This window comes from Podarcis melisellensis (genome assembly GCF_964234715.1).
Source record: "Podarcis melisellensis genome assembly, chromosome: 8".
NCBI lineage: Eukaryota > Metazoa > Chordata > Lepidosauria > Squamata > Lacertidae > Podarcis > Podarcis melisellensis.
The window spans coordinates 4565111-4590387 of record NC_138540.1 but is presented as its reverse complement, the minus strand read 5'-3'; the positions used below and the strand labels follow the sequence as shown (position 1 = coordinate 4590387).

Below are 25277 nucleotides of genomic sequence, written 5' to 3'. Positions count from 1 at the left end.
GGGGTGGGTGCCGATACAGCTCCTTGCCAAGGGTGCTAGGGAGCCTAAGTATGCCTGTGATGCAAAGTCCAATGCCTGTTTTCCTCTGTGTCACATACACACAAACTGCCTTCCTCTTCCTCAGTCAGGTGATAATTGGGGCTACCCCAGCAATCTCCCTCTGCCTTGGGCTTGGAGAGTGGCAGGGGCATAGTGTGGATTGCATTGCATGCCCAACCTGTGGACCGTTAGCACTTCCTGAGTCCCTTCCACCAGTCCAGTATTGAACCCCTTCTTACCCCCAAGCATATGCATTGTGTTTTAAGAAAATACTGATGTAATTAAAGTAAGATGCATTTAATGATAGTATACTTAAATGTATTAAAAATCGCTTGGTTTAAATTTGTGCAACTTTTTCAATAACAGTCTTGAAATCTACTGTACATTGAAATCTCTCTCCATGGACAGGTTACTCATTGTAGATCTTTTGATACATTTTGATTAAAGTTTTGCGATCCTCAACATGGGATGCACTTTTTTCACAGTTGCTGCCATGCACTTGGGTGGCATCTTCACTACCTTGACCCCGAGGTCTTGCTTTGAAGTTGGTGCAGGGGGGAAATAATAGGAGGGTGCAGGGACTGCACGAAGACACAAGAGGGTGCTGTAGTCTAACAAATGAGGATCAAGGAAGCCTTAAAAGCAAAGCTAACATTCTCCTGTTGCCTCGATGAGCCAGGATGCCTGTTCCCTAAATGAAATAGGAAAATTTGGAGACTTCGCACATATACGGACACAACCTACCTAGTGCATGCTGAGTGCCGTGGGCTTGTGCTCTCAGGGCACAACAGCTCTCCCAGGATTTCATTCTGAACTTGCAAGAAATTGATCTTTTAGTGTTGCAGCAACCACGGTTTATTTCATAAAATGTATACACTGGTTTATTTGTTTTTTTTAATGGTTAAAGCAGTTTTGCTAAAAAGATACAAGAAAAATTATCAATAAGAATAATAACCATAATTTAAGACTTTTAAAAGTTTAAAACAACTGTAGACTGAAAACATTAAAACTTGCACCAACTTTCCAAGCATCTGGGTAAAAAGGGTCAAGGGACCATTAGGTCCAGTCGTGGCCGACTCTGGGGATGCGGCGCTCATCTCGCTTTACTGGCCGAGGGAGCTGGCGTACAGCTTCCGGGTCATGTGGCCAGCATGACTAAGCCGCTTCTGGCGAACCAGAGCAGCGCACGGAAATGCCGTTTACCTTCCCACCAGAGCGGTACCTATTTAACTACTTGCACTTTGACATGCTTTTGAACTGCTAGGTTGGCAGGAGCAGGGACCGAGCAACGGGAGCTCACCCCGTCATTGCGGGGATTTGAACCGCCGACCTTCTGGTTGGCAAGTCCTAGGCTCTGTGGTTTAACCCCCAGCGCCACCCGCGTCCCAAGCATCTGGGTAGGCTTGTCTAAACAAAAATGTTTTTTTAGCAAGCTCTGGCAAGCACCCTGTGAAGGCATCTGCCTTCACAGGCAATAGGCGGGGAGTTCCAAAGTGCAGGTGTTGCCGCCCTGCAAGGTGGAGGTCCCACGTGGCAGCAGCGGCAGAGCCAGTGCCGCCGACTGAAGCCGTCCAGGGCCTGGAAGGTGGTGGCCTCTCCTTCGGCGGAGGGGAGAGCACCTTCTGCTCCGAGCTTTCCCCTGTTAACTCTATGCTCTTGGGAGAGCCGGAAGAAGGGGTGGCATTGCGACTCTACCCGTTTCCTAACTCTGTGCTCTCGAGAAGACCCGAGAGGAGCAACCCGGCTGCACGGCGCACGCGCGAAACGTCATCTTCCAGCGCCTCCAAGACGCACTCCCCTCTGACGCAACGGCGCGATGGCTGCCGCCGTAGCGAGGATGGCCGCTTGTCGGGGGAAGGTCGGTGATCTGTGGGCGGAGAGCTGCGGCCTCCTTGGCGGCGGCCCTGGAGCGGGGAGGCCCCGGGAAGCGCCGCCCAAGCCCGCTCCTCGGCCCCCGGCGCCCTCGGCTCTGGAGCAGCGCCGTCGCCCCAAGGACGAGGAGAGCCCCTCCTTTGCCTGCCCGGCCCCGGGCAACAAGGCGAGGCGCTCGGGGAGGCTGCTGCCTGACGCTGCGCCTGGGTCCCCCCTTCCCCGCCCCCCGAGTTTCTGGTTTATTCTTGGTAGGGATCATAGCTGTCAACTTTCCCCCTTTTTAAGGGAAATTCCCTTATTCCGAATAGGATTCCTCGCAAGAAAAGGGAAAAGGTGACAACTATGGTAGGGATCCCAGTGTGGAATAACTTGTGGGAGAGCGAGAGCCAGGCATCTTATTTTATTGCGTGTGCCATTGTGATTTAGGGGATTGTCAGTGGTGGAGCATGCCCTTAGCATGCAGAAGGTCCCAGGTTCAGTCCCAGCATTTCTAGGTAAGGTTGGGAAAGATTTGGGGCTGAAACGCTGGAGAACCACTGCCAGTCAGTGTGGGCAATACAGAGCCATGTGCAGTGTGACTCAGGTGGTGGCAGCTTCCCATGTTCCCATAGGGACGTTTGCATCCTTTGCCATGATTATAGTTGACTTTATTCTGACGATATCCCAACTAACACAAACTCTTTCCATTTCTCGTCAGATCCATTTTCTTCTGCGCAATATAGTGCGAACCTTTGCTTCACAGACGGAGGGAGAAATCAGGGTGGCACAAGTACTTAAAGAAAAGTTCCCTCAGGCTGCTGCTATCAAAGTAGTAGATATATCAGGTAATTAGCAAAGCCTCAGGCTCTGTCTGAACACTTGCCATTCTGCAGGCTTTCCTGTGATCTGAATCATTTCTGTAGATAAGATTTGGAGAAAGGCATTGCTTTGTGGTTAATTGTAATTTTGGGTTAAGATTAAGAGTTGGCTTTGTGTGCCCCTTAGTCTACCTTGTGGGTCTACATTAGCCTAATGAGAAATACTGTTTTTCTCATTTTGCTCTTGGATGCCTTTAATAAAGGTGCTATATATTTAAAAATGCAGTGGTAGTACTCTTAGAGAATCAACATGTAGAGAGAAATGAAAAGGCTAGATGAATTTCCCCCCAAATCTTGTAAATTCTAAGTCCAACTAACAGGCACTTGGTTGCCTTAGGTTTCCCATGTTGTTGTTGTTTTTTGGTGATCACTCGTAGCCAAATAAGATTGTTTTCCATGAATATGGTCTTAACAGTGTGTCCGTAAGTGACTGTGGAGGCCAATTCTGGAGCTACAAATCTTTCCACAGTGAGGACACAGGTTTCTGGGCAGGAGTTGATCACAGTGAGGATTTGCCAAACGTGCCTTCCTCTTAGCTCATGCAGAATACAATGCAGTTTTCATTTGGTATCCACTACAGTCATGAACATTTCATTTCATTATTTAATACTTTTTACCATGTCTTGGCTACCAAAGTACAGCACAGAATACAAAATAAAAATCACCTCCGCAAAATTATAATCAATGAAATTGAATGAATCCTAAAACTTAAAAATAAAGTTAAATGTTAGAATAAAATAAATTTTATAAGCCAGGTTTGGGCCATCTATTAAAACAGGAAGAGCAAAGTGGCCCAGATATGCTCCTTGCTGAAATATATTCCAAAGTTCAGGCAACACCACAGAGAAGGGTTGACTTTGTGCTCCCACAAATTGCACTAGTGTGAAATCTGAGGCACAGAGCATTGCTTCCCTTGAGAGTGGGGTAGAACATATGGGAGGATCCTGAAAGTATAGAGGACCTGCACTATGAAGGTAGTTGCCAGGATGTTGAATTGGGCCCTGGAGCATATTAGACCAGAATAAAAGTGATACTGCACTGTGACATTCCATAGCTCCCAAACATGGCGAGCAGTACCTTCTATTATCACCAGCTGAGAAACTTAACAGGAAAGTAGTACCAAAGAGAACCCCACTGTGTTCTGAAGAGCTGGAGAGCCAGCATGGCGTAGTGATTAAGAGTGGTGGACTCATAATCTGGTGAACCAGGTTCGCTTCCCTGCTCCTCCACGTGCAGCTGCTGGGTGACCTTGGGCTAGTCACACTTCTCTGAAGTCTCTCAGCCCCACTCACCTCACAGAGTGTTTGTTGTGGGGGAGGAAGGGAAAGGAGATTGTTAGCCGCTTTGAGACTCCTTAAGGGGAGTGAAAGGCGGGATATCAAGTCCAAACTCCTCTTCTTCTTCTTCTTCGTCTTTGTCTTCTTCTTTTTCTTCTGAAGGAAGTGTAACCTTGTGCATAATGCCAAAACCGACAAGCCTCCCAACTTAGGCTCTGCCACCATCATGATCTTTGTCATTGAATAAACAACTTGTTTGCCCTCAACCATCCATCATCATAGGCTTATAGAACTGTAAAGTTGGAAGGGATCCCAAGGATCATCTAGTCCAACCCCTGCAGTGTAGCAATCTCCAGTAGATCATACATGACAGAAAGGCACAAATGATATATTGTAGAGTTAGGTATTATAAATTGTCATGTGGTTTCTGTTACCATGTAGATTTCTTTCCCTGGTTGATCGTGTGACACCCCCCTCCAAAAGTCCCTATTTAAAAGTGATATCAAGTTAAAAGAGCATAGGGGATTGTTAAAATAAAATAGCTGAAAATATGGTAAAATCAAATCCATTTTGTCAAGGTGGCTGTGGAGCAATGTATGAAATCCATATAGAGTCTGAAGAGTTTAAGGAAAAGAGAATAGTACAACAACACCAAATGGTCAATCAGGTAAGCAGGTTAACGTATTCTGGGTTGTCTATCTCTGTGTGGGAAATTATATTACATTTTCAGTATCATGGATGGTTTGGATCTTGAGTTTTTGAGTTTCAAGCATTTTGCAGGATAATCTGCTCTTTTCTGTTCAAGCTTCCCCAGACTGTTCCCTATTCCATTTTCTTTGAATTAACTTAATTGTTCAAGTCTTTGACCTTAGTTGGGATGAGCTAATACAAGCAGTAGAATAAATTTTTGTATGGCCATATGTTTAGAGCATGCTTATAAGTTGTTTTGGATTGCCTTGGACAAGATAAACTGACCAACAGTTACAATAAATAATACAGTGGTGCCCCGCAAGACGAACGCCTCGCAAGACGAAAAACCCGCTAGACGAAAGGGTTTTCCGTTTTGGAGGTGCTTCGCAAAACGAATTTCCCTATGGGCTTGCTTCGCAAGAAGAAAGCCCATAGGGTAATCTCCGGGGACCTCTTTTAAATGCTGGCGGTGGGGAGCAAAGCCTTCCCCCCCCTCCGGCCTTCAGAAGAGGTCCAGGAAGGCCGGCGGGGGCCAAAAGGCTTTGCTCCCCACCGCCAGCATTTTAAAAGCAGTCCGGGATAGCAGGGAAGCGCTTCCCACTATCCCGGATGGCTTTTGAAGGCAGGCGGGGGGGGGGGAGCAAAGACTTTGCCCCCCGCCCGCCTTCAGAAGAGGTCCTGGACCTCTTCTGAAGGCCAGCGGGGGGCAAAAGTCTTTGCTCCCCCCTGCCTGCCTTCCCGGGAGAACGGAGAAATGCAGCGCGTTTCTCCGCTGTCCCGGATGGCCTTTGAAGGCAGGCGGGGGGGAGCAAAGACTTTTGCCCCCTGCCCGCCTTCAGAAGAGGTCCTGGACCTCTTCTGAAGGCCGGCGGGGGGCAAAAGTCTTTGTCCCCCCTGCCTGCCTTCCCGGGGGCTTTTAAGATCGCCCGGGACAGCGGAGAAGTCTCCACTGTCCCGGGAAGGCGGGGGGGGGGGGGAAGCAAAGACTTTCGCCCCCCGCCAGCCTTCAGAAGAGGTCGGGGGACAGACTGTTCCCGGACCTGGTCTGAAGGCGGTTTTCATAGGAACCCATTGATTGATTTTCAGTGCGTTCCTATGGGAAACCGTGCTTCGCAAGACGGAAAACTCGCAAGACGAAAAGACTTGCGGAACGAATTAATTTCGTCTTGCGAGGCACCACTGTAGTAACAACAACAGTGATGGAATACTCTGAAGGTCGGTAACAATTCACCCTCTGCTCAGTGCATTGCAGTAAACAGCATCCATACCTGGACACAAATAGCTTCATTTTTGAACTAGTTGGGTTTTTAAATTCCACAAGCAGATGGCCAGAAGCACCTTTCCCCACTTTGAAAGCAAAATACATTGGATCAAATAGGAGCTGCTACTTTGAATTCTGTCTGTGCTTGAGGGGGTGTCTTGAACCATGCTTGGGTGTTGCCTTCTGGTCTTTGAGGTTGTTTCACCCCATTTTTTGTGTAGCTGCTTGCAATGCTTTCTTCCTCCAGGCTTTAAGTGATGAAATTAAAGCAATGCATGGACTACGGATATTTACTTCGGTTCCCAAGCATGGAAGCTAGGAGTGGCTGACAACGTGCAAGATTTTCATATTCCAGAAACTGGTGAGGCTCTGAGAGAATGCTGCTTAGCACATGATACAGCCAGATGCCTTTATTTCCACCCTCCCATGCTTCTCCATATCCCTCTGATCTACAAACTACAAATAAAATCACTGTGCTGGTGTGCTGTAAAATAAGGGTATCTAAGGCTCGTTTCAAAAGCAGTATTTATTTCAGATGCAGAGGTCAGCTCTCTTAATTGCATTAATTAACCTCTTTTCCCCAAGAAGACTCTTGTCAGAGTATCATGTGAGTCTCTTTTGCCAACAGCTGTAGAGAAAGAATGAAGAATATTGTAGACAGGAAGAAGTACTCCTTGATATCCACCCCTCTTTATGCAAAAGTATGCCAAAGTTCAAGGGGAAATTATAGATGAAATGTGCTGCACTTGTTTCTGGGGTTTGTGGCAATTGAGGAGCTGAAAAGGAATTTCAGAACAACAACTTTAGAGAGATTACTGAAAGAAGAATGCAGATGCCTTGTATACAGAGTGCCTTCCTTGTAATAAGGTTGCTTTAAACCAGCTGTTACAAACAGCACAGTTTTCCAGGGTTAAATGATCCTAGCAACATTGTTTTATTAGCTGTGATGAGCAGGGCTGCCTGTCATGACCTTTCTAGGAATGTTACTGCAGTTAATTTTTTTGAAATGTTAAATGAGGCCTGATCTTTGGTGAAGAGTCATTTGCCATTTTAGCATGAGCAGCAGTGTTGAATTCTGAATATCTAAAATAAAAATGCTACTTAAGTTTTCTTCCAGTCTAACTGCAAAGCGCTCTGTACTCTAATAGTATTGTATAGTGGGCTACACTGGAATACAAAAGGGACTTGTTGGACTGCAACTACAATTAGCCATATATCACACTGCGGTCTCTGGGAACCGCCAGTACCATTGCGATGCAACCCACTGTAATATTGGTATAGGATCCTTTGCATGCCCTGCAGCAAAGTTGAAAGGGCAACAGCATCACTTCAGGCCACAGAGAATGCAGCAACAGTATTAGATAAACCTCAGCAACCATGGCAACGTTGCTGGCATCCACCAATTACACTGCAGTATTAGGATGTCTTCGCATTAACCTTGCATGCCAAGAACCAAGCCATGCATAGTGACAGGGTACCCCTGTAATGCCATACTGCTCATCACACAGATGAGACTCAAACTGGCAGATACTACAGCACTTTCACCATTGTTTGAACCACTGTGGTGTCCTCAACACAAGGCAAGTTTTTTTAAATTACCACTTTAAAAGGTATCTTCCTGTGTGTTTAGTTCTCTGTAAATCTCACTGGAATCAAGAACTGAAGGGAAGATATATGCATGTTTTCATTACATAAACTGTCCAGCACTCACTGCAGCTGGGGGATTGAATCCCCTTTTTCCACATACAGAGCTTGCCAACAACAGCCTTGAAAGGGAAGCAGAATGAGGTGCAGAGGAGAAGGAAGATGGAAGCCCCTAAGAACTGCTATTGATTGTGGTCACTTGCCATTCATATTCAACAGTTCTGATCACTTAGCCAGGCAGAACACAGTATGGAATGTGAGCATTGGATACCACCTGCTAAGTGATTAATGTTACAAAATGGCTGTGGAACGTGATGGAGCAGATCGTACATCTGTGCCTCAACACACTTTTGTCTGTCTTTTAGTCATGTTAATAGAGAGAATTGTATCAACTTATTGTCTGTTGGCACTATAAAACACCCACTGTGATCCTAAAACATAGCTTGTGCTACAACCTTTATCTCAGAAATGAGAGTGTTTTTTTCAAATAAAACATAACCTCACTGTATCGCTGAAGTCTCAAGACTTGTTTTGGAGCTGTTTCACCAGAGTTCTAGTCAATTATTAATTCATTTTCTTGACTGCTTTCCACAAGAGTCTTAAAGCAACGTACAAACACTATAAAAATAAGAGTATTTAAAATTGGCAATTAACACCCTAAAATCCACTAATATAATCCCCTAATATTTAATAAACAAATGAAATGATGGATAAACTTGGTCACCATAAAAGAATGCCTGCGGGAGCCGTAATGACCTTAACATTCAAATGCTTGGGAGAAGAGAAATGTCTTTGTTTTGCACCAGAAGTTAATGTCCCTGTTCACTTGAATAACTGAGAAACTATGGATGGACTTAGGGGAATGGCCTGCAAACAGACTGGCTTCTCATTGTAATGAGAATAGTGAAAATATTGGTGTAAAACCAGTCTCCGCAAGATGGAGAGAGGAGCCGTCCTTGCTTCATGGTACAAGCAGGAGGAAAGCAAGACGAGCTTAAGGTAAAGGGACCCCTGACCATTAGGTCCAGTCATGGCCGACTCTGGGGTTGCGGTGCTCATCTCGCTTTATTGGCCGAGGGAGCCGGCGTACAGCTTCCAGGTCATATGGCCAGCATGACTAAGCCGCTTCTGGCGAACCAGAGCAGCGCACAGAAACGCCGTTTACCTTCCCCCTGGAGCGGTACCTATTTATCTACTTGCACTTTGACATGCTTTTGAACTGGGCAGGAGCTCCGACCGAGCAATGGGAGCTCACCCCGTTGTGGGGATTCGAACCGCCGACCTTCTGATCGGCAAGCCCTAGGGTCTGTGGTTTAACCCGCGTCCCCTATGCATGTATACTCTGAAGTAAACCTCCTTGTGGCTCTTATTATTTCTCCTCCTCCTCCTCCTCAGCGCATTACAAACGTTTGAGGCTAGCTTGAAACCTGCAGGGGTCTTATTGGCAGAGGAGATTGTTCCTCTGTCACCTCCCACCTCTGGGAGTGGCCCTCTGGCAAAAACAAGTGTGTAAAATACCAGGTGTTAGACCTGCTTTTCATGTTTAGTGGGCAGTATTTGACTCACTACTAGAGATGTATGTTTTGTGGCAAGAATAAAGCAATGAGTGGTTGTGTTGTGGGGGTGGAGAGTATTGAGAAATACAAAACACATACCCTTTGTTTTGCAAACAGGCATGTTCAGCAAATATATGAATTAATCTCTGCATGGCATAGAACACCCTTCCCCAACTTTGTGCCCTCCGGCTGGTTGGGCCTGATTGAAGTTGTACTCCAAACCATCTGAAGATCACCAGGTTAGGGAAGGCTTGCATAGAAGTCCATGCAAAGGAAAGCAGAATCCAGCACAAATTTCTCACACCTCCGTCGCTGACCTTATTTAACACCAGCTACTGTGTGGGAAAAGCCACTGGGAATTGTGTTACATACTATAGTGGGCTCTTTGCCAAGCCTTCCAGAGATTTTCTTTCTCTCTGCTTGCCTAGGAGACTAAAAGCAGCAGGAGAGCTATCATCAAGCAAGGTCATCTGAGGCTAAGCATCCATATGCACACTGAGTACAGTTGCCTAGCAGGCTTTGATAAAATCAAAGAATTGTAGAGTTGGAAGGGATTCCAACCCCTGCAAAGCAGGAGTCTTCTCTAAAGCATCCATGATGGTTGGCCGTCCAGTCTCTGCTTCAAACCTCCAAGGAAGGAGAATCCACCACCTTCTAAGGAAGTGCATTCCTGATGTTTAGTTGGAATTTCCTTTCTTGTAACTTGAAGCCATTGGTTCGAGTCCTACCCTCCAGAGCAGGAGAAAACAAGCATGTTCCATCTTCCATGTGACAGCCGTTGAGGTATTTGAAGATGGCTATCATATCTCTTCTCAGTCTCTCTTCCAGGCTAAACATGCTCAGCTCCTTCAACCATTCCTCATAAGGCTTGAAATTGTTATAAAGTTTAGAGTGGACGCAGGTGGCGCTGTGGGTTAAAGCCTCAGTGCCTAGGACTTGCCGATCGAAAGGTCGGCGGTTTGAATCCCTGCGGCGGGGTGCGCTCCCGCTGCTCGGTCCCAGCGCCTGCCAACCTAGCAGTTCGAAAGCACCTCCGGGTGCAAGTAGATAAATAGGGACCGCTTACCAGCGGGAAGGTAAACGGCGTTTCCGTGTGCGGCTCTGGCTCGCCAGAGCAGCGATGTCACGCTGGCCACGTGACCCGGAAGTGTCTCCGGACAGCGCTGGCCCCTGGCCTCTTAAGTGAGATGGGCGCACAACCCCAGAGTCTGTCAAGACTGGCCCATACGGGCAGGGGTACCTTTACCTTTACCTTTACATAGCAGACACACACTTCACAGAAAACCAATCCTTCACCCTTCAAAATATAGGAAATATTTTCTGAGAAAATTACACATTAGTTTAGCACACAGAACAATCCCCAAAAGCCATCCTGACTCTCGACTAAATATTTCCTCTGCAGAAGAGAAACCTTTCTCAATAGTTCTTTCACTTTCAAATCCTGTCTTAAGGGCATATTTTGTGTATGAATAGCGTGGGCCTGGCACCTGGATGAGAACCAAACAGACTGCCCAGGTAAAGCTATCAGTAAAACCTTTTCAGATATCCTGGCAGAAAGGAGAAGCCACACAATCAAATTTCTGTTGTAGACTGCCTCTTTCTGTGATTTATATTTGATGCTTTTAGTGCATAGTCTTTGGCTAATGGGTTGGGCAACGTCTATAAAGGGGCTTGCACTCCTTTGTTCTGGGTCTCTCGCCTCCCTGCAAGGAGGTGGGGAACCCTGTTGCAATAGAAAAATAAAATCTGCCTTGCTTTCACTAGATCCTGCCTCCATCCATCCTTATGGGACTCAAGAGTCCCTTGGGGAATTGGGCAGCAAAAGCCAACCCCCCATTTTTCTACAACAGTTTCCAGACCCTTGATTATATTGGTTGCTCTCCTCTGCACATGTTCCAGCTTGTCAACATCCTTACTAAATTGTGGTGCCCAGAACTGGACACAGTACATGCTAGCAAGGTTATACTTAAAATTCTACAAGGCAGGCTTAAGCAGTATGTGGATTGAGAACTCCCAGAAGTGCAAGCTGGATTTCAAATGGGCAGAGGAACCAGAGACCAAACTGCAAACATGCGCTGGATTATGGAGAAAGCTAAGTTCCAGAAAAACATCTACCTCTGCTTCGTTGACTACGCAAAAGCATTTGACTGTGTCAACCACAGCAAACTGGCAAGTTCTTAAAGAAATGGGAGTGCCTAATCACCTCATCTGTCTCCTGAGAAATCTCTGTGTGGGACAAGAAGCTACAGTTAGAACTGGATATGGAACAACTGACTGGTTCAAAATTGGAAAAGGAGTACGGCAAGGCTGTATATTGTCTCCTTGCTTATTTAACTTATATGCAGAATTCATCATGCGAAAGGCTGGACTGGGTGAGTCCCAAGCTGGAATTAAGATTGCCGGAAGAAATATCAACAACCTCAGATATGCAGATGACACAACCTTGATGGCAGGAAGTGAGGAGGAATTAACCTTTTAATGAGGGTGAAAGAGAGCACAAAATATGGTCTGAAGCTCAACATCAAAAAAACTAAAATCATGGCCACTGGTCCCATCACCTCCTGGCAAATAGAAGAGGAAGAAATGGAGGCAGTGAGAGATTTACTTTCTTGGGCTCCCTGATCACTGCAGATGGTGGCAGCAGCCACGAAATTAAAAGACGCCTGCTTCTTGGGAGGAAAGCAATGACAAACCTAGACAGCATCTTAAAAAGCAGAAACCACCTTGCTGACAAAGGTCCGTCTAGTTCAAGCCATGGTTTTCCCAGTAGTGATGTATGGAAGTGAGAGCTGGACCATAAAGAAGGCTGATCGCCGAAGAATGGATGCTTTGGAATTCTGGTGCTGGAGGAGACTCTGGAGAGTCCCATGGACTGCAAGAAGATCAAACCTCTCCATTCATAAGGAAATCAGCCCTGAGTGCTCACTGGAAGGACGGATCCTGAAGCTGAGGCTCCAATATTTTGGCCACCTCATGAGAAGAGAAGACTCCCTGGAAAAGACCCTGATGTTGGGAAAGATCACAAGGAGAAGGGACGACAGAGAACGAGATGGTTGGATAGTGTTCTCGAAGCTACCAGCATGAGTTTGCGGGAGGCAGTGGAAGACAGGAGGGCCTGGCGTGCTCTGATCCAGGGGGTCACGAAGAGTCGGACACGACTAAACAACAAATGTCTTTCTTTGACCTGGACGCTCGACTTCTGTTGGGGCAGCTTAGAATACCGGTAGTATTAGCTATTTTTGTACTGAGAACCAAACACCCAGGAAGATACGCTACTAACGCCGCGATAAAAAGCTCGCCCCGTGTCTTGGACCCCGCAGTGGAAACTTCCCCCTTTCAGAGCCAAAGAAAAGAGAAGGAGGCGCCGCCCGCGAGGCTTCCTGCCTGCACTAGCCATGGCCACGCCCCTTCCCCCAGATTGCTTTATTTCAGGACCTGTAAACGCGCTCTTCTTTCCTGCGTTGACCAATCAGGACTTTCGGTGGCCGTTTCAGCCCGCCCCCGTCCCTCCTTCCCGGGTTGCGTCAGCCTTTCCCCGCCGCTTCCAGTAGAAGCCACGGAGCGCTCCTCGGAAGCCCCCCGCCCGGCACTGGCGTCATTCCCGGCCCTCGCCCAATCGGGGCAGCCGCGACTCTCCCCTCTCCGGGGCGCGTCATTCCCCTTGGCGGCCAATGGCGGCGAGGCCGGCTTGGGCAAGGGGGCGGGGCGGAGCCTTTATAAGGCCTTGCTCTGGCGCTTCCTCGCCCCTCGCTCTTCGCCCGCCTTGCCCAGCGCCGTCGCCATGGCAACCGCCTCCGCGCTCCCGCTCTTCCGGATCCTGGCCCGAGCCGCCCCCTGCTGCTGCCCGCGGGGGACTCGCCGGCTGCACCTCACGGCGCCCAGGTAGGCGGGGGGGGGAGGGTCGTGTGTTGGGCGGTGGAGCCTCCCTGGCCGGGCGCAGTCTACCCGAGGAGGAGGAGGAGGAGGATGGTGATAATGGCCAGGGGGCAACTTCGAGGCTTCCCCCTCTCCCCCCCCCGCGTGTCCCTGGCTTCGCCCGGCCGCCGCCTTGGGAGAGGACAGGGGGCAGGAGGGGCTGGCGGCGACCCCCCCCCGCGCCCCCTCCGCTCCCCGGCCCACCTCTGCCCCGCTGCTTCCCTCGGGGAGCCCCTCCCGGGCGGGCGTCGTGGCGCCACTCCCCCTGGCGGCGGCGCCGAGGGCGGCAGGCTGATGAAATCGCCCCGGCCGCTTGCATGGCTCGGCCCCGAATTGCTGCTGCTGCTGCTGCGGCCGCGGAGTTTGGCGCCGCCAGGCCGGGGTTGCCTCCGTGCCTCCGGGAATGCTTTATAATGAGGCGCAGGGACGCCACAAGGCTTCCAGGAGCGGAGGTGGAGGTGCAGTGTGTTGTGTGATGGTTAGTGTTGGGCCAGCAGCCCCCTGGGAGACCCGAGTTCACTGTCTCTCAGCCCATCCTACCTCGCAGGGTTGTTGTGGAGGGGGAGAACCATGCGCTGCCTTGAGCGCTTTGGAGAAAAAAGGTGGGCTCTTAAATAAATACATAAATAGTCGTTGCTTGAAAAGGAGTGCTGAATGCTGTCCCTAGAAACCTCCTGAAGTGGAGGGTGCCCGTCCCAAGACTTTCAAGGGCAAAGTGTGGAGCCGTAATTGGGAAAGGGGCACCTGTCATCTTTTTCTCTCCCTGGCGCTCTTATCGCTTGAGGAAGCCTGGTCTGCTTGCATGCAAGATAATATTCTGCAGAGCACAGTTGCACTTTCCCCACTTCATGAAAAACAGCTTTGAGAACTTGGTTGGTGTTGGGCAGACAAGTGTCCCAGGCACTTTTTGAGATTCTGGAAGTTTGAAGAGTGTGCAAAAGGAATGTGAGAGAAAGATTCTCTTTTTCCACAGCAGATATGCCCTGTGGGTATCAGTGTACCTGATTCACCAAGACCCATTGCATGCAAGCCAAAACCCCAGCATGGCTGGCTCACAGTAGCAGCAAGGGGGTTTCCTGCCTCACTGCAGCAAGAAGTGGAACTTTCTTCCGAGGCTGCACCAAAATATCCTCCATTGTTTGCACCGAGATAGTAGCTTGAGTAAAACGCTTTTGCCTGAATATATTTAAATGTTGTTCTTCCAAATGGGCTCTGTGAAGTCATTCTACTGATACTGCAGTGGCAATTGCGTGTAGAATTGGGTATTTTCTATTTTTTTGAGCAAGAGAAGGCCTGATCTTGTTCTGGAGCTCATCCTTCTTACTCTTCACAGTGCCTATGAAGGCAGTTATGTAATGCCTTTGTGGCAGTTGTTCGTGTGAAGTTTTTTAGCTCCCTTGCATTCTTGCTCCATTTCGCCAACTGTTGGCTGTTGAGCGCATGCAATCGGCTCCCCCCCCCCCCAATGTCCCTGTCCTTTTATTAGGCTCCTGACTCCCATGAGATCTGTGAACCTTTAAGTGTTGGGTCAGATAGCCTGGGAATATGTGTAAGCTGCTCTGTGGGGAAGTAATGAATTTCCAACAAGACACTCCTAAGCTTTTCGGGGATCAAATGCTTTAAAAACTCTCTGCTTGCAGGAATGAAGCAGTTGTCATTTCTGGGAGGAAGCTGGCCCGGCAGATCAGGCAAGAAGCCCGCCATGAAGTGGAGCAGTGGGTTGCAGATGGAAACAAAAGGCCTCATCTCAGTGTGGTTCTAGTTGGTGAAAACCCTGCTAGCCACTCCTATGTCCTGAACAAAACCAAGGCTGCGGCTGATGTAGGTATGTCTTTCCTGGCCAGCGTCTTCTGCAGTATTAGTCATTGCACTATTGCTGGCAGAAAAAAAGGTCTCAGATGAGTGTCAGTCCCCACAACTCAGCTTGGTTTGTCTCTCCTCCTGACCATCTCCTGGAGCCTCTCTCAGCTGCTGCTTCCTCACCTGCCCTTTGTTTTGAGCAGGGTAAGCTCGCCTTACCTCAGGAATACTGGCTGCAAGTGGTTCCCAGGGTTTAAGAGAGGCATCCTTCCTGGCCCTACCTGGACACACCCAAGACTGAACCTGGGATCTTTTGTATGCAGAGCAAGTGTTCAGCTGCTGAGCTACAGCCCTCCTCAGCGAAGGGGCTGGGGTGCAGACGGGTGTGCCTTTCAGCTATATGGCAGACTGCAGCAGGGTTTGGCCAAAACTGTCTCTCCCCCTCCACAGTCCACTTAATTTTGGTTTCTCTGGCTTCTGCCATCTCACCCCTAATGCTGCTGCTCTAATAATCCTGCTTCACTTTTGTGTCAGTAACTGTTTCAAAGCTTGAGGTGGGAAATTGAAGTAGGACTTGAAAAGTTTCAAGCTGGAAAATGCAGCAGGTGTTGCCTCTTTAGTACTTCCTGCTACTGTGGTGGGATTAGTAGCAACAGCAGAGATCTAGACGCTTTAAAACAATATTTTGGGTTGCTGAGCTTTGTCAGAACTCTGTCTAGGCAGCAGTTGCTTTGGGGGCTTCACTCTAGATGTGACTTTTGAGTGGAAAATGTAAAAGGAGAAAGACCCCAGGGCTTGGCAGCCACTTGAGGTTTTCATTTCACGGTCAGATTGCAGTTACTGGATCTTCACTGCCTCATCCACTCCTGCTGTAGTTTGACATGAGGACAGTGGGCCTCATGTATCCTAAAGAATGTACACAACATTTTTGCACTGTTAAGCAACTCTGGTATTCATGGCTTCGTTTAGCTGGCTCTAGCAGTTCCCTTGCATAGTTTTCAAGCCTGCTAAGTGTTTTGGGAGGGGAAGTGCTAACCAGGGGAAAAAGGCACAGGCTCACTGTCTGTCCAGATGTAGGATCATAAATAAAGACGCTTGGGCTTCACCAACTCGTGGACGTTGTCACAATTAAAAGCCCTTCCCCATAGACCAGGACACAATGTTCACTAGAAAAGCCAAAAGGGGGTGTTGCTCACTGCATCTATTGTTTCTTTTGCTTCTTCAGAACACTTTTCTAACAAACATTTCAAAATCGATTGTATTCTGCGTTTCCATCTGGATCTGTTCCGTATCTTAATTTCGTGTGTGCTGCTGTTTGCCTATTGTGTTCCTTCTCTCCTTTATTTTCCTCCATAATGACTTTTTTAAAAAAATTGTAAATGGCTTTGGACCAGGATTCTATTTGATTTCTCCCCTCCTGCCCCCCAAATAAAATAGAATAAAGTTTACACTGGAGCCGTTCCTTGACTTATACTCATGAAGTGTGGTTTACCAACTTCAATCGTCTTTTGACCCTCTTTCATCACTTTTGGTACTTGTAGGAATCAGCAGCGAAACAATCCTGAAGCCAGCCTCCATCACTGAAGAGGAGTTGCTTGATTTAATCAGCAAGCTAAACAATGACAGAAATGTAGATGGCCTCCTGGTTCAGCTCCCTTTGCCTGGTGAGTGCCGTCGGGCTTTAGCAGAAGCTCTTCATCCTGCATCCCTAGACACATACCCATAAGTGTCAGCTTCTAATTTCCCCCTCCGATCATCCTGTTCCTGGGATTACATGCATCTGACTTCTTGCACTAAAATCTCTCTCCCCCCCCCCCCACTTTTCCCTCCAGAGCATATTGATGAGAGGAAGGTCTGCAATGCTGTGAACCCAGAGAAAGATGTGGATGGCTTCCATGTGGTGAATGTGGGCCGGATGTGCCTTGACCAGTACTCCATGCTGCCCGCGACACCTTGGGGCGTGTGGGAAATCATCAAAAGAACGGGTAGGTGTTGGTGTGCGAATACCACTGACCTTGAGTCGCTTGAAAGAAGGCAGAGCCTGACTTGGGTGTGCTGTGTTGCAGGGATTCCGACCCTGGGCAAGAATGTGGTTGTGGCTGGCCGGTCAAAGAACGTGGGGATGCCCATTGCGATGCTGCTTCATACGGATGGGCGGCACGAGCGCCCTGGAGGTGAGGGTCTGGGGGGCCTTCAAGTGCAAGCTGCTTTTCCCAGGGGTTCTTTTCCTCTTGGTCCACTTTCCCGGTGAGACGCAGGCTTCTCTGATCTTTGCAGGAGGCAGCAAGTCATGTTTGCTGCGAGTTTGTGTCACTGTGTGGCCCCAGACTGACAGGTCCACTCTGATACTGCCTCTTGCTTGCCTGGATAGAAAAGGGTGGGGGGTGCTGCAGGGGTGGGGGCTGCATGTGCAAAACTGGCTTTTACAGTACAAAGTTAAGAACCACACTGGCCGCTCCACCCACTGCCTGCATGTTGCCCATATAACCCTTGCGTTATATGGAAGGTGTGCCTGCCCCACATTTTCCCTTCAGCTGAAGCCTTTAACTCCGAATCATTAAACTGTTGTTGTTTTTAATGCACCTTTTCTTGAGGTGCTGGGAGGTCTTGCTGGACCTCTTAGTGGGAGTATACAAAATAATCAAACCCAAACTGTTTCATGAGGCGGGTGCGAGGAGTGCAGACTCTGTGGGTGGCAGGAGCACGTGGCAAATTGCCAGAGGAGACGTAGCCCCATTCCCCCTCCCTAGCTGCCGCTTGCCCTTCCGAAGGCCGTTTGAGGCTTCTGCCAGGAGGCCCGGTGTGTCCTGTTCTGACTGCAACTTCTCTTTTCAGGGGATGCAACAGTAACCATCTCTCACCGCTACACTCCAAAGGAACAGCTCAAGCAGCACACGATTCTTGCTGACATTGTGGTTGCAGCTGCAGGTAAGATTCTGGGTGTCTTCTTTAAGAAAAAGAGCCTGAAAGCAGAAGCCCTTGAAGAACACTGCTGCCATGCTAAGAATAACCTTGAAGGCTTCCGCTAGGAGTCTGAATGCCGACGCTTCTGCCTGTGGAATTTCACATGCTGCTTCAAGCAGATGGCTGTTGGCTTGCAGTGGCTGCCCTATGTTACGATGGCTGGCAGGCACCCTTTGTCGAGCTCTCGGGCTTTGTCCTGTGGACATCTACCTGTGGCCGCATTAAATGAAGATCGGTAGCTGCCTTAGATGTTGCATGCAGAAATGAAAGTGAATGAATTAAAATGTTAACCCCTGAAATGTTGCACTGCAGGCATCCCTAATCTGATTACAGCCGATATGATCAAAGAGGGAGCTGCGGTTATTGACGTTGGCATAAACCGAGTCCGGGACCCTGTTACTGCAAAACCAAAACTTGTTGGAGATGTGGATTTTGAAGGTAAGCAAGGGCGCTTTGTATTTGGACCCCCAGCCCTGACAGTCACTGATCTTGCCTTGCCCTAGGCCACCTGAGGCCATGCAGCTGTTTTGGTGTACGCCTCCCATCCATCTTGTTCTGACTGGGGCTGATGGGAATTGTAGTTCAAAACATACTGAGAGCGCCGGGTTGGGGAAGGCTGGGTTAGGCAGATAGGCTCCTGCTGTCTCAGCTATCCTTGGAAGGGTTGCAGTTTTGAACGAGCTGCATAGCTTCTCCTATAAGGCAGTGGGCTAGCTTGATGCAGAATATATCCGGTTACTTGATATCTTACATAAAAAAAGATTGTAATTCTTCCTTGTAACTTCATCCTGCAACTTCTGTGTTGGATGGAGCAGCTGGTGGGCTGCAGATTTTGAATCTGGTGCGTGCTCCTGGCAGCATGGAGTGGACTCTTGCGTGTGACCTTGTTTCAGCAAGTAATGGCAGGAGTTCAAATTTCTGAAAGCTTCAGCACATGCAGCTCTTGATACTGTAAATATCAGCTCAGCTAACGTATTAGGACAGTTTGCCCGACAGAGAAACACCTAGATCTGGCCAGTTTTATTGTAGTGTAAGGATGGGTAGCTGCCCAGAACTCCTGCTGAATGTGCACCACTGTGTGGTTTGGGGCTTCTGGCAAAAGGGCCTGACTCTCTTTCCACTCTTGGCCTCGCAGGACTTCTGGCTGATAATATGGAAATACTCTTAACTATGGAAGGCATCTAGAAAGGAGAATATGAGGGTTGCAGGCAGTGGACTTTGAAGGACACTGTAGCTCATTAGGGTGGTTTTTTTGGTGAAGATAAATAAGGATTCTAAGGGAAGCGGGTGGTGCTGTGGGTTAAAGCCTCAGACCTAGTACTTGCTGATCGAAAGGCCGGCGGTTCGAATCCCTGCGGCAGGGTGCGCTCCCGTCGTTCGGTCCCAGCGCCTGCCAACCTAGCAGTTTGAAAGCACCCCTGGGTGCAAGTAGATAAACAGGGACCGCTTACCAGCGGGAAGGTAAACGGCGTTCCGTGTGCTGCGCTGGCTCGCCAGAAGCAGCTTGTCACGCTGGCCACGTGACCCGGAAGTGTCTTCGGACAGCGCTGGCTCCTGGCCTCTAGAGTGAGATGAGCACACAACCCTAGAGTCTGGCAAGACTGGCCCGTACGGGCAGGGGTACCTTTACCTTTAATAAGGATTCTGAACCTCTCATAGGACAAGGATATAAATTATGGGTATGTTAACTCACAATGCTAAGTTTTAGATATTTTGTTTTTGTTTTATTTGGCAACTAGCATGGAGACAAAAGCTCAGAGGTCTCTGAATCTGGGAGAGGTCTAGGGTGGCTTTCCAGTGGTCAGGGGAAGTGGCAGTAGTGCTGTCAGCAGCACCTGTGGCTCATATTTGCCCTGCTTGGTCCCTTTGCCCCAACATTCACACTGTTGTGTCACCACAGCCTTTCCCAGCAGAGATTTCAGGATTAGCTTCTTTGGGGCAGCCTCCCTCTGCACCCCCCACCCCCAATCTTCTGTGATGGCTCTCTGCCTGTGGAATACTCTCCCCATGGAGACTTGCCTGATGCCTTTGTTACATATCTTTAAGTGCCAGGCGAAAGCATTCCTCTTCTCCCAGGCCTTTGGCTAATTGGACAATCTAAACTGTGTGTGTGGGGGAGATTGTTTTTGTTTGTTACTATGGTACACATTTTAATGTTTTTATATTGTAAACTGCCCTTCAAGGGCAGTATAGAAATACAGCAACAATTTTGTCCTTCAATCGCCTCTGTCCTGCTTGCAGCTTCCTCCTAGGGCTTTTGACACTTGTTTTCCTTCTGTGCTCCATCATCTCCTTCCCTCTTTTTCTCCAGGTGTGAAGCAGAAAGCCAGCTACATCACTCCAGTCCCTGGTGGGGTTGGGCCCATGACAGTTGCCATGCTCATGAAGAACACCATCATTGCTGCAAAAAAATTGTGGCGGCCTCAGGAGCTGGAAGCCCTAAGTGCCTCATGCTGGACGTCCTAGGGGCAAGCAGCAGCAGCAGCATTCCAAATCTCTTCCCAAACACAGCCTAAGGGACAATGCAATATTTATTTATTGGCTGAAAGGGCATCAGAGAGTCTCGCTCTGGAGTATTTATTTCAAAGCAATTTTTTTCCAAGGCAAAAGGGTCCAACATGATACATGATTCCGATCATTTAAGCATCTGCATTTATGTGCCGGAACCAAGCTTGAGGTTAGGATAGAGGGGAGTGATTGTGCTATCTCTCAAACCCAGTAGGAAGTTGTAACGGAGGGCCAAGTGTGTGTGTTCATTGTACAAAATGTGTCTTAGTGTGTACATGGTGAAATTTCAATTCACCAGCCTCTGCTCAACCCAGGAGATACTATGTTATCTGCTAGGATTATACCACAGCTATTCTGATGTTGCTATTTTCTACAAAGCCTTATTTGTATGACCTTTCGAAGCTCTTGTAACAAAAGTTCTCAGTTCCTAAACATTTTTTTCGAAGATGGAGCGGACCCAAAAGCTAGACAGTATTTTGAGATACAGTGTTGTGTTAGCCTGCAAAAACTTGGGTGAAGTTCGCTGTGCCTGTTCAAGCTTGCTTGCTATTTACATGGGCTGTTACTGGAGCTTGGAGGTTGCATCTGAATAAAAGCGATTCACATAGCACATTCAAACGTTTGCATTCCAATGTGTGCACTGACAAGGGGGATCTTAATTGTGCAGCAGCCGAAGAAGAATAGTAACTCGGTGGTAAAGCATATGTGTTGTCTGCCAAAGGTCCCAAGTAGTATCCCTGGCATTTGTGTCCCCAGGTTTTTTTGAATACCAAATCTCCGTGTGACCCATGTGGTTTTTTTGCATTCTGGTAAGAGTCCCCTTTTTTGTGACACTTGACATTTCCGATATGTGACTACATCTGATAACACACTATTTCTCTCTCCAACCTGGTGCCTTCTAGATATGTGGTCAACAGTGCCCATCAACCCCAGCATCATCCAGCTATGCTGGCCATGAGTCATGGGAATTGCAGTCTTAAAGCATCTACAGGGGCACCATGGTGCGGAATCCTGCCTTACAGCACCCAAGTCATTTTAGATGGTATAAATCTGAGAATCCTTAGCAAAATCCTGAATTGGCTCTTGAAGATGAACATGATTTTCATGAGCACAACACAAATGGAAGAGGTTCAAAAATTTATTAGACTATAAATGTTACTATAGTAGCAATGTAATAGCTCTGGGGCTGAAAATCTTTTGCTTTTGAAATTGTGTGTGTGTGTGTGTGTGTGTGTGTGTGTGTGTAGTGGCACTGAGCACTGCAGTGCTAAGTAGCTGATGGTGGGAGTAATAGATTTCACAAGCACAGGTGCATGAAACACTTGGCTTCCACAAACAGCCTTTTGATTTACAAATCCTGCTAAAACTTTATAACAGTATTGTTAAAGCAGCCTCTACTAAGCAGTACACAGTAGTGGTACAAAATAAGTAAGGAAAATATACAAGGCTATGTTCAAGTTCAAGTTGTTCTTGCAGCCTTCACTGGCTTGGCACCTTCCAATGGTTTAGGAATCCAAATCCTACGACCCTCCACTAGCATGGACACGCTACAAAGGACTGATGGGGCACAAGTTTCAGGGAGGCTAAGTTAATTCTATTTAGAAGTTGTTGCCCAGGCATAATACACTGTTTTGTTGAATTTTGTCCCAACAGTTAATGGGTACTTGATTGACATAATATGATAAATAGGATGCTAAATTCAAGTTTTTCTTTTGTTTTGACTTCAATATTTACAAAGTTACAAGGAAATTAGCATTAATTTCACATAGGTTCAAACCAGGTGCAATATTTAGCAAGCCAGAATATTCTCTACATAAGAGTCCTGTTTTAGAAGTAAAGTATCCTTTCCAAAGAAAATATCAAGTCTTTGAAACTGCACAATAGGGAAGAAATGGTAACTGGAAAAAATCTGATTCCAAGATGTTTTTTTCTGACAAGTAGAAAGAATGATCTTTAAGCCAGTTAAGGCCAACAGCAATCAGCAAACTATCAGATAGCGTGACAGCCAGGTGACAAACCACACACTCACATTTCTGTTGTAGACCGTCTTTTTCTGTGACACGTGTGCGATGCTGTTTGGGTGGTCCTTGGCTAAGGGACAATTTCTAAAGCCTTTAAAAGTTCTTGTGCTCCTTTGATCTGGGTCCTCACCTCCTACCAAGCAGAGTGGGGGGGGGGGGACTTCTGTTGCAACAGAATAATAAAGATCTGCCTTGCTTTCACTGGATCCTGCCTCAGCTCATTCTTCTCTTGACCAATAATAGCTCAGTTGGTTAGAGCAATAGTGCAGATAATGCAAAGATTGCAGGTTCAGTCCCTGTATGGAACAACTGCATATTCCCACATTGCAGGGGGTTGGTCCATTCCAACTCTATGATAACAAACTTGGGGAACTTGAGTCCCTTAAAAGGGGTGTTAGGCTGTTAAAGCCCACCCTCCAATTTCTTGGGGACAGTGGTATTGGCACATACCGAGGGAGGTATCTCATGGCACTATGGTTGGCCAGGGATGCTATGTTGGGAACCCCCAGCTCTTAACAGAAAACACTCATTCACTAAGGGCTTACCCACATTTCCTTGAGTTCAGATGGCGAAGGTGACCATTCTCTTGGAACCAGCTTGGGGCCTTCATGGTAAATGCACAAACAACCAGCATTTCTCATGAAGGAATTCCACAGGAAGTGTCTCCTTGGGCAAATTGTTGAGAGTCATCAGAAGTCCAAATCTGCTTTGCTGCAACTGGATTCTGTTGCTCCTCCGCCTTCGTCAACAAGCATGTGCAGCATTCAGATAAATGATACGTCATTTGAAGATGGCAGTAATCTGGCTCCTCCTGCCTCTGCAGTACTATGGTTGATAGTGAGAGAGAGGCTTTTTCTACAGGAGTGGAAGGTTTTATACGCTTAGCTACCAAGTGAATAAAAAAGCTACTGGCTCCACTGAGAGATGTCCTGCTGAAATCCATGAGCCTTCAGAGGAAAAGACCAGCAGGTCCAATTGGAAAGAACTGCTGCAGACCACAGGGAAGAGCTGACTGAAGACATCCAAGTCCAAAAATGATACTGTTCCTCCATCCAAGGAGCTCAAGTTCTAATAAGTTCCTTTGTTCCCACAGACTTTTAAAGTCCTATTTCCATGTTGCTTGGATGGATCTTAAGCTGGAGATCTAGGGTCATCATGGCACGTGACCAAGCAGGATGGAATGTCACAAATTGTCTAATTTTTTGATGCTAAATGTGTATATATATATATATATATATATCTACATACAAAGGACCCCCCATTCCTAGGACTATAGAGTGGTCTCACTGCCCATGTCCCGGGGGTGCTTCTCTGTGTCAGTGTCTTCATAATCTGACTCCATCTCTATCTTCACCTGGGGCACAGCACAGATGGGATTTCGAGAGTAATTAAATGCAGGAGAAGACGGGCAGGAAATCTTCAGGTGAAGTGTAATACTGGAAGAAAAGCAGAAAAAAGGAGGTTAGTTGGTCAGACCATTGCAGCCAAGGAATTCTATTCTATTCTACTTAGGCCTTCTTGTCCCTCTGCCTGTCAGCTCATCATGCGGCACATCTGAACAAATCCCCTTTCCACCGCTCTCTTGCGGACCCTGAAGGCTCGCGAAGCAGCTGCAACCTGGTGCCCTCTTGGCTCCCTGGCCCACAGCTCCAATCCTTTCTCACCTTGCCACTTCCTCCTGGCCTGACCATGGTGGTGGTGGCGGTGGCAGAGTTGGGTCCAGCCCTGCTTTTTGGCTTTATAGGCCACCTTTTCCTCCAAGGAGCTCAAGGTGGTATACATGGTTCTTCTCCCCCCTTTTCATTTAATCCCCACAAGAACTCTGAGGGAGGTTAGGCCAAGAGGCAGTGACTGGCCCAAGGTCACAAGCAGTGAGCTTAATGGCCAAGTGGCAATTTGAACCCTGGTCTCCCAGGTCCTAGTCCAACACTCTAACCTGCACTGCAATAGCCCTCCCTCCCTCCCAAGATGTCTTTCCAGCTGTCAGCTGGCGCAGCAACACTATTTGTGCCCTTGATTTGACTCAGAGCCAATTGTACCAGTTTTTATGTCATGTCACCGAAGTTGACTTGAAAACATTAGTTGTTCCATGAAATGCTCACATTTCATATTTTTATTATGCCAATCTGTGCTGCAAGACTAGAAGATAGAGGGTTGGGGGCCCTCAGGAAATCTCCACTTGGACATGTTCACCTGGATGAGTTGCTCTCCAATTTGTGTGCTGTTTCAAAGTGCTACATAAACATTTCATTGTGTAAATCAGTGCCGTGACTGTTTAACATTGTAGGGCATAGAAGTAAGAGATGGCAGAACCCTTTGCAAATTGAAAAGGGGTATAGCAATGAGGCATTTAATTGCTAACCCCTTCATAATTGTTAATAATCTTCCTATTCTTAGTTCGCCTTTATCAGGGCTTTCCCCCGCATCAAAACTCAGCCACTACCATTATAAGAGAACAAGGGTGGTGTTCATGCTGAGATACAGCATCTCTTTTTCTAGAAAAATAGCACTGCCCCTTATACCCCCATCTTCTGCTTTCTGCCCCCCAGATCCGGAAGACTCTCTGTTTGCATTTCTTTACGTTAAAGTAGGAAGGCTGTCAGCTGACCAGGTGTGTTGTTTACCTGCGATCCAGGTCTGACCCGTTAGGAGAGGCATCAGAACGCAAAACTGCAGCTGGAAGACCTCTTTCCTGCAGAGAAACAGAGATGGCTATGAAACTGTTTCAAGGCAGGGGAGGAGGAAAGCATGAAATGAATAAGAGAGAGGAAGAGCTGCAGAAGGAAAGGCCCAGCTGGTTTCCAACCAGGTTCTCATCACCCATTCCCAAGGTGCCTCCATCAATCACTGACCACTTTCTTGGAAGGAACTGA

At 47.7% G+C, this 25277-nt stretch overlaps 3 protein-coding genes across 10 annotated transcripts in view; 2 read left to right on the top strand and 1 right to left on the bottom strand.

Annotated features, from left to right (window-relative positions):
- The first annotated feature begins 1769 nt into the window (after window positions 1-1769).
- Window positions 1770-14843, top strand: BOLA3 (bolA family member 3). Of its 5 annotated transcripts, none has more exons than XM_081921414.1 (5): window positions 1770-1897; window positions 2609-2735; window positions 4624-4712; window positions 6244-6357; window positions 14752-14843. In XM_081921414.1, exons 1-4 carry the CDS (start codon window positions 1856-1858, stop codon window positions 6313-6315), a joined length of 330 nt encoding a protein of 109 aa, XP_081777540.1. In that variant the 5' UTR covers window positions 1770-1855; the 3' UTR covers window positions 6316-6357; window positions 14752-14843. The 5 variants fall into 5 exon arrangements, with proteins under 5 accessions (XP_081777540.1, XP_081777541.1, XP_081777539.1 ...); XM_081921415.1 differs by lacking the exon at window positions 14752-14843 and adding an exon at window positions 7746-8148; XM_081921413.1 differs by lacking the exon at window positions 14752-14843 and adding an exon at window positions 6625-8148.
- MTHFD2 (methylenetetrahydrofolate dehydrogenase (NADP+ dependent) 2, methenyltetrahydrofolate cyclohydrolase) lies at window positions 12859-20995 on the top strand. Of its 2 annotated transcripts, none has more exons than XM_081921357.1 (8): window positions 12859-13078; window positions 14752-14936; window positions 16453-16575; window positions 16744-16896; window positions 16978-17085; window positions 17747-17839; window positions 18188-18313; window positions 20187-20995. In XM_081921357.1, the coding sequence occupies exons 1-8, from the start codon at window positions 12978-12980 to the stop codon at window positions 20339-20341; spliced, it is 1044 nt and encodes a 347-aa protein (XP_081777483.1). In that variant the 5' UTR covers window positions 12859-12977; the 3' UTR covers window positions 20342-20995. The 2 variants fall into 2 exon arrangements, with proteins under 2 accessions (XP_081777483.1, XP_081777484.1); XM_081921358.1 differs by lacking the exon at window positions 12859-13078 and adding an exon at window positions 13674-13713.
- Window positions 20907-25277, bottom strand: part of SLC4A5 (solute carrier family 4 member 5) — a 77164-nt gene continuing 72793 nt past the window's right edge. For all 3 annotated transcript variants that reach the window (XM_081921275.1, XM_081921277.1, XM_081921276.1), the window contains 2 exons: window positions 25029-25096; window positions 20907-23840 (listed from right to left, as the gene is read on the bottom strand). In XM_081921275.1, coding sequence (XP_081777401.1) covers window positions 23675-23840; window positions 25029-25096 — 234 coding nt within the window. In that variant the 3' untranslated portion in view covers window positions 20907-23674. The remainder of the gene's footprint in view (window positions 23841-25028; window positions 25097-25277) is intronic.